The 8,842-nt window shown below is 33.5% G+C and overlaps 1 protein-coding gene across 4 annotated transcripts in view; it reads left to right on the forward strand.

The window, feature by feature from the left end:
* The window catches only part of XRCC1 (DNA repair protein XRCC1), a 35,007-nt gene extending 26,907 nt beyond the window's left edge, over window positions 1-8,100 (forward strand). For all 4 annotated transcript variants that reach the window (XM_089091513.1, XM_089091511.1, XM_089091512.1 and 1 more), the window contains exons 3-4: window positions 3,677-3,821; window positions 7,968-8,100. In XM_089091513.1, the coding sequence (XP_088947639.1) occupies window positions 3,677-3,821; window positions 7,968-8,013 (191 nt within the window). In that variant the 3' untranslated portion in view covers window positions 8,014-8,100. The remainder of the gene's footprint in view (window positions 1-3,676; window positions 3,822-7,967) is intronic.
* The last annotated feature ends 742 nt before the right edge of the window (window positions 8,101-8,842 follow it).

Consider the following 8,842-nt stretch of genomic DNA (forward strand, 5'->3'; position numbering starts at 1 on the left):
ATTTTTACAGTGATTTTGCTTTAGAAAATTTTATGGCACCAATATAATTTAGACCAATCTTTGAATTTTAAATACTTTTCTTTTTTATTATATAGCGTAAAGTTCTTTTGGGTGGCAACAGGACTAAAGTTGCATATTTTATCAGTTTAAAAATGTTATTCTAATTTTAATGTGAGATCCTCTGAATATTTCAGAGAGTGCTTGCTGCCTTTATGTACAACGAACTTACTGCTAAAGCTAAATATCAAATTTTAAAAGCCTCTCTGATATCTTATCCTCTCTTTCTTAACTTTTATGGTAATTTCTATTTCAACTGAAAACAATTCTTTTTTCGAGTTGTGTTTTATTTTTCATAACATAAAAAAAGAGAAGAAATCACAGTAATAAACAAGATTACTGAAAAAAATGTTGATTGACAGTTTAATGTACACTGATAATCATTCCTGAAAGTCCCAAAAATTTCAGGTTTATTGACGTTATAAAAGAGAAAACGTTTCAGAACTATTTTTTTCTAACAAAAATGTTAATTGCTTTCTGCTGTTTAGAAGGCACAGGGGGTATTACTACTCCTCTTTGTGGCACTCTCTGCTTGTTTTTATTATGACTTGGTTATTTATTGTCTTCACGTTTTGGTTTCACTTATTTATTAATAGTGATTTATGGTCGTCTTACGCTGGAAATATTACTTGACTTCGTTTCTGCTCGTCTTTGTAGCTCTTTACTTTTTTGAAAAAACTTTTTTTTTGTGGATAATGCTTTTTTTAAATTAATTTCCGTTTGTTTTTTATCGACATAGTCTTTTTCATTGATCAATAGAAGCGAATCTTTTTAAATCTCTTCAGTTTTTCTCCATAAGAATCAAGATTTTGGCTTGCTATTTATATGTTTGACAAAATTTTGCAACAGATTTTAACAATATGTTCTATACTGCTTTGGATAGATCGGGGAATCATGTTCAAATACGTGGTCGAAAAACCTGCTTAGTCTTTGAGATTCTACATGGCTGAAGGAATTTTGACCCCCATCCTGTTATAATCTTGAGTATAGACAAACATTCATCAACCATACCCTCAACATGCAACGAAAGTTCTTGCCCTTTCCTGAGATACCGCAGACTCTTTTGACAACCTCGGATGCGCATAGTGTCTTTTGATACAGTTCAACTCCCCGCTCAATATCCCCTGACATTTTTTACTCAATATCCTTAGCCGTTTTTGAGTTGTCGCAGGCCCGCCCTCTTGATAAAATCGGATCCACATAGTGTCTTTGTTTTAGATGAACATTCCCAACAACATGCCTTGAATATTCCAAAGTAATGCTCTTAGTGGTTCATGGGATATTGTACAGACGTGTTTCTGGCAATCTGAATGCATATAGTGTCCTTTGATTAGATTTGTATCCCCCTCAACTTTCCGTGAAAGTTCCAACTCAATACCCTATTCCATTCCTGAGATATTGCATCTGTACCATTTTGACAACCTGGATGCACTTATACTATTTTGAATTACTTCAATAGTGGTAGCAGTAGTAGTTCTAGAAGTCGGAAGTTGTCGCAGTTCCAAGTAGTCGTAGTTACAGTCGTAAGTAGTTTCAGTTGCAGTCGTAAGTAACCGCAGACGCAAGTAATTGTTACAGTCGCTGTTGCATATAATCTCAGTTCCAATTCATCGTTGCAGCCAGAGATAGTTGGACTGGCTATCGCAAGTAGTCAGAGTTGTAATTAGTCGCAGTCGTAAGTAGTCATTTTTGCAGCCAGGAGCAGTAATAAGTAGTTGCGGTTGGAAAAATTCGCAGTCGTAAATAATCAAAGCTGCAGTTATAAGTAGCTGAAGTAGCAGTAATAGAAGGAGCATAATCTTGTAAATGAAAATATAGAGAAAACGGGTAATATTTAAAAACAAAGTAGTGGACAAAAAAAGCAACAAATTATAAGTAATAGAGAAATCCGAATATTTCCACTTCACGTCCGGAAGCCTTTATAAGCGAAAAAAAATGAATAAAATAAGTGAATTAAGCTAAACTAAACAAACTGTATAAAGAAAGGAAAACAATGAACAAAACTCACATCTTAACGACTTTCAATATCACCATACAAATAACACAAATATGCACAACAGAATGATAAATTAGGTTGTCCCTGGTGCGATTGGAGTTTGAAATATCTTAATAGCTGCCAATATTACCATGCAAATTGCACGAATACGCACAGCAGATTAACAAGTTAGGTTGTCTCTGGTGCAGTTTGAGTTTGGTAATGAAATATCTTAATAACTTCCAATATCACCATGCAAATAGCACGAATACGCACAGCAGAATGACAAGTTAGGTTGTCTTTGGTACAGTTTTGAGTTTACAATATGTTGCTACTCTCTTCGTAAAAAAAAGATTACGTTCTCGGAAACAATTTTCATACGCATATTCGGTTGATATTTTTTTTTCTTTTGATAAAAAAATGTTTTTAATTTATATACAACGGGCCATATCTTAAATTTTGAAGTTACACATAAATAATTCTCCAAAATATAAACTATACACTTCCAAAAACACGTTTAACTGAACATTCTCCTGAGATTTTCTTCATGGCGTATTTATAAATATATATATATATATATATATATATATATATATATATATATATATATATATATATATATATATATATATATATATATATATATATATATATATATATATATATTAATTTGTAAGGTGTAGTCTTCCAGTATAGTACCATCAATATACACATATTCTCGATGTTTCAGAAATCCTTCAGCCATATCTATGCAGATGTGGATTTAGATGCTTGAGGTTGTCACATACAGAGGAAGCCAGGAAGCCTCTAAATAAGACTATATTTTGCATCACTGGAAATATCATATTTCTATTCTATGCTTGTACTTGCAGCAGGACCAGGCATTTTTCCGCCTTACCTTTCATCTGAAATTCATATGTTACGTGGAACTTGTTTCGCCGTAAGCTCCCAGACTCACGGTGGCTGAGCTTGCACCAAGCCAAAGGATTCGTGACACCAGGAATCGAATCCTCTTCCTGAAAGTCATGAGATTGTAAGTCCAAGTACCCTCCAATTGGCTATTTCGGTTCTAAAGGAATACACTTTTCTGTGAATACCTTTGTTCAAGCCTAAACTGTAATATTTGCAAATGCCATGCATTTTGCGATCAAAGTTAGAATATACATCATTCATGCGTTCCTCCATTCTCTATAGTTATTGCGGGGGATATTTTCTGGCCTAGCTTTGAAGAAATATTTTGAATTTTGGGAAAGTTGGGGAAAGATTTTCTGGAAAACGTTTGAAAATATTCTTTTTTATCATTGTTTATCAAAATAGAATGAACTTAGATAAGTATTATGTTATCTACAAACTAACTTTTTAAAATAAAAAAACATAGCATCGGTAGCATGATGTATTGGAGCAACCCTTGGTGGCCACCCCTGATGCCCTTCAGCTTTCCAAATTTTGTTTGATCCTATCAATTGTAAAAAAAAGACATAATTCCTTTCCTAAGATTGATCGAAAAGATCCCGCCCCTAATATAATTTGGTATTAATTGTATTATTGGGTAACTTGTTGCTCTACATGAAGAACACACATGTTAATCTGTTTCTCTTTTTTTCTTTTTTCTTTGCTCCTAAACTTGATTTTGTTTTATTGTAGACGACACTGATGAAAATGCCAAACAAAAATTTCCGGCTACACAGGGGAAGCAACCATATAAAATTTCCAATTCGTTTGATGAAAAGGAGGACATTGAGGCAAGTGATGACGATAGTGAATACGAAGCTTCTACAGATTATAGCAGGTTTTATTTTATTACTTCCTTTTACTTAACTTCGGATTTTTATTTACTATGGTATTTAGTAACATTTCCTAGACTCGTTTTTAAATTAGTAATAGTATCTCAAAATTTCCTATATTTAGTTATTTCGAATCATGCATTTCATAAATAGTATTGTTATGTTTGCCAAAAAGTATGTAGGGATTTCAACTTATTAACAGTTTATGCTCATGAAGACCTTGAGAATTCCTCAAATGTATTTTAATTTTGGGCAGCCAAGTGATGGCAGATCTGTTTGTTTTTCGTCACTGACAGTTGATTTTAGTAATACCCCACTTAAACCTTTACGTAAAAGATGGGATTCAATTCTACTCATTGTGAGACTTGCTTCCAAAGGACTCCGATTCTGTGGTTATTATTTATGATTTCTATAAAATGCGAGTTTGAAGACTTATTGGTGGAAAAAAGAGGTATTTTGTGCCATAATTTACACAGAAAATAAAATAATTGGAGAGGGGGGCAAAATAACCGTTTTAAAGTGGGTAAGAATGACATAAAATTTAAGAGACAAAATACGGGTTTAATTTTTAAAAAAGCAGTGGAACAAAAACAACAACAACAAAACTTCAAATAATAAAAAAATCGAATATTTCGGTACCACGTCCGGGAGCCTTTTTCAACGGAAAAAAACCTTCAAGGGAAAAGAAACGATTAAAAAGAAATAAAACCGTCTAAAAATAAATAAAAAAGCGACAAATAACACATAAGAGAAAAAAAGAACAAACAACCAGAAAATAAACAAATCAATATAACTCACTGTTTATTTTGTGGTTGTCTTTTCTTTTTTTTCTCTTGTGTGTTAGTTCTTTAATTTTTTTTTTTTTTGACATTTTTAATTTTAAAAAAAAAAATCGTGTTTTTTCCTTAAAGACTTTTTTCGTCTAAAAAGGCTCCTGGACCTTTCAATTTTTTTATTATCTATAGTTTTGTTGTTGTTGTTTTTTTTTTGTGTTTTTGTTCCGCTACTTTATTTAAATTAAATTGTTTTTTCTCTCTTAAATTTTGTAAATAGAAAAGTAGTGTTGTCAAAGAAATTATTTGAGTAAGAATGACTCTCAAGCGTTGATAGATTCATAGAGCATTACAAATTTCGGAGTTTAATAGGGTAGTTTCGTGGTAGAAACTGTGTTTCATAATAGCTTGCGCCAATAAGTGCAAATTGGATAGTAAGTAAAACGTATAAAATACGATATTAGTTATCGCTCAACCAATTGATGATGGTAGGATGTCTGAACTCCCACTTATTATCAGTAAAAAACGAGTAAAATGTTTATTATGTAAAATGACTACGCAGCTCTTTGATTATATCGAGTGGAAATTGATCAACTCCTCAGTACAAATCATATTGATGAAAAAGCTTCATCTTCCCAAAATTAATTTAGGAAGAATCTCAAAAATTACTTTTTGGAAAAGAAAAAGGCACAACAAAATATTACCAATAAACCTTGCATAAGAAAATAATAAAGAGAATAAATCTTTAAAAGCAAGGTCTTATTGTGGAAGTCAGCAGTCTAAGAAAGTACTTTACCAAAAATAATTCAATTTGTGCTTCTCTTTATTACAAGTCAAAGACCTCTAATAAGCAAAAAAAAAATTAAGCAGGTCTGTGGTAAAGATCCTACTGGAACTGATTTTTGTCTCCGTAGACCCCCCCCCCCCCCGCTGTTTAAGATTGCTTATGATTTAGACAAAAGCCTCAATAGTTTAAAACCTCCTCTTTCTCCACTTGATGAACACCAAACACAATCCCAATACTTTTTTTCACAGTTTCTCCATCCAGTATTGTAAAAAAAAAGTTTTGAAGCTCAATCTTTGACAACTTTGCCCGGTATTCCAACATTTACAATCCTTTTCAAATAAAATTGTCAGTTCTTTAGCAAATTTTTCAAATTAATTTATAAGGATTGATAAATTCTCCATTTGTCGGAAATCTAGTTTTGTCAAACTCGTCCTAAAGAAAACCTAATAATTTCAGTAAAGCTCAATTTCAGTTAATAGTTTCGTCAAATAATTTCAGTTTCAATTTATTTTCTTTTTTGAAAATTAACGAATGCTTTGTCTGAGGCTCGCAAAAAGTTTAAATTATCCCCAGTTTTGACACCAGACAATTTAGTATCTTGAGCCATATTTGCAACACCCATTATCTTTCCACTTGATACATAGTATATTAAGCACAATTGAGAACTTAAATGTTTGGTTAAGCTTAACCTCTAAAAAAGTTTTAATTATTTGATTGCATAATGGTCAGTCATATGATACTGAATGCTGTTGAGCATTACCGTTCTTTTAATAGATCAAGATGTGTAAAATATCATAACCTATATTCTGATACCCTTTCTATTTCTTTTTGGATTCCCAGGAGGACCTTTTGATGACCACTTGTATTTTATTTTACTGTTTTTTCAATGATATCGCTTATGGTTAGTTACCATGTTTACGATCGACTTCCTAAAATGCAGTCCTCTCTTTTCTCTCTACCCCCACGCTCGAAATAACTATGGTTTGCGTTAATCTTCTACTACTACTACTACTAACAACTTACCGCAGCACCAAGCCGTCTGAGGCCAACACAGCTACGCACGCTCCTCCTCCATCCAAATCTATTCAAAGCTTCCCTTTTTACACCCTCCCACGAAGTTCCCATTTCCTTCAAATATTTCTTTATGACGTCCTCCCACCCCAGACGGGGACGACCTGCTGTCCGTTTAGCCCTAGACGGTTGGCCAAAAAGAACGATCTTCGGCAATCTGTCATCCTTCATCCGCACAACGTGCCCTAGCCATCTCAACCTTTCTTTCATTATAGCCCTAGAGAGCGGTATTGAACCACATTTTTCGTAAAGTGTTACGATTTTCGTATATATTGAACCACATTAATCTTCTAAGTGTTACGATTACTAACGATGTCAAGCAGTACATGCATGCTTTAAACTTATTTAAATAATCGAATACATTGCTCTCTTTGGTCAAACTTCCGAATAAATTCAAGTGCCCTTGGACATATTCTTTCCGCTTGTACTTGTACTTCAATAGGCTGCTATTGCAATACACTTCCCAAGTTTGGCATCCCCTGCTTTTGAAAGAACTTTGCGATACAATTGTATTTATCGAAAAGTGCTTTTTCTAGATGACATGCATAGAGGAAAACTTTTATTCCTCCTAAAAATTGGCCTTATACCCTGAAAGATAGAAGGAAAAAGATTTGCCTAAGCTCTGCCAACTTTTCTTTGATTATTATCCACACTGAGTCCGTTTTTTGAACCTACACAATCCTGTTAAACTTCCCCTACCATGCTCGGTCTCCTCAAAAGTCCAGATTTTATCGCCTGTCTGTACCCTTATTGATCCCAAAGATGTTTCGTTCCCCTTGTCACTAAACGTTTCAACAAATAATGTTTTTTCCCTTTCCCACGATTCACCAGATCGAGGTGGGTGATCCAAAAGAGGTCCGTGCAGATATATATTCTCAAGAGACAAAGCTTGCCAATCTTCTTTAATGCTCAATTGTTAAAAAACAAATATATGGAGTAATAAGTCGAGGTTTGTCCTCTTCAAATTCAATAAGGAGATCCACAGCTGCTTTGATCATAATCTATTGAAATTTACCGTCCCTGAAGTCAGAGGTGTTTTCTGCTTTCCAAGGACTAATCTTTAGGGATATGGAGGCTTGAGTTTATTATTAGACGGCTGAGTTGGTCATGGTTTTGTCGGTAAAGTGATTCACAGGGTTTTCAAGGTCGTCTACCATACCAATTCTTGAACGTTAATCAGAAACACATTGATGGTCCTCTTGTAGGTCGTCTGACTCTCGATGCTTTTATAACACTTAAATAAGCGTTGTTTATCCTATCAAACTTTTGTGTTACTTTAAACAGCATATCCTCTCGTCGCCGACTAGTTTTTTGGTGAACACTGTAGGAATATGAAAATTACAGCGTTCTAATACATGAGCCATATATAAGCTTTTATAATGTATGTATCATATGTATTATAATCCTAGGGAAGTGTTAGCTGAGTTGAAAACAGGTTTCGAAAGGCTGATGGTGCTATGAATTATTTTTTAATTTTTGTGTTTTAGTTGAATGTTTTTCATAACTTTTCTTTTTTACAGTGACGAAGAAGAAACTGACACCAGACGAGTGAAGAAGAAAAACTGAAACTAATATTGAAGCTATTTTACCCTTTAGAATTTAATTTTTTGTCAAATTGGAATTTTAAGAAATATTATGCCCTTTTTCGCATTGGTACCTCTTTTTTGGGATCTTGATATTTTGGCTGATATTCTATAATAGGAGGGATTATTGCTTTAGACTTAAAAACTAGAACTGGTGAACAGGTAGAAAACATGGTTCTCTTATTTAGTCTTGGCTTGTGCTTTCAGATTTTTGATTTGCTTTTCGTCTTTTAATTTTACTCGTACAGAAAATTAAGCATTTTTCTTTTGATCGCTTTTTTTTCAGTATAGCCAAGCATAAATTCAGAAAATTTAGTATTTATTAGAAATCTTTTCCATCTTATTTAAGAAGTTTTTTTTGTAGATAATTTCGAACACCACTCTGCCTTTCCATTGCGATAAATAAAAGTTTTATTACTGATGACGGTCACTGCATATGCGACCGAAATATCGGGTATTTTGTGAAATTTATCAGTCTATTAAAAGGATTTTGTCTCTATTTGAACTTTTATTTATATTTTTTTTTTGTAATAATGCATACACATATTTTGACAACATGAACGTAGCCAGAAAAGGGGAAAAGTTTGGAAAAATAGCGCAACATTTTGCCGCGAGGATTGTCCCGCAGCACAACATTGTGCAGCTAGAGGACGGGGCTTGTTCACAGATTCCTCTACTGAATCTTATCTCTATTTCAACAGGTCGAACCCACCTTATCATTCTAGAATAGGCTATTACCAAATAGATTACTCAAGCATAGGCAATAGCTTAAGAGGGTCTTACAAGAAATAGGAGAAGGTGTTGATAATAAC

Source organism: Artemia sp. Qi Xiang Cuo, chromosome 7 (genome assembly GCF_049724085.1).
Source record: "Artemia sp. Qi Xiang Cuo chromosome 7, ASM4972408v1, whole genome shotgun sequence".
Lineage (NCBI taxonomy): Eukaryota > Metazoa > Arthropoda > Branchiopoda > Anostraca > Artemiidae > Artemia > Artemia sp. Qi Xiang Cuo.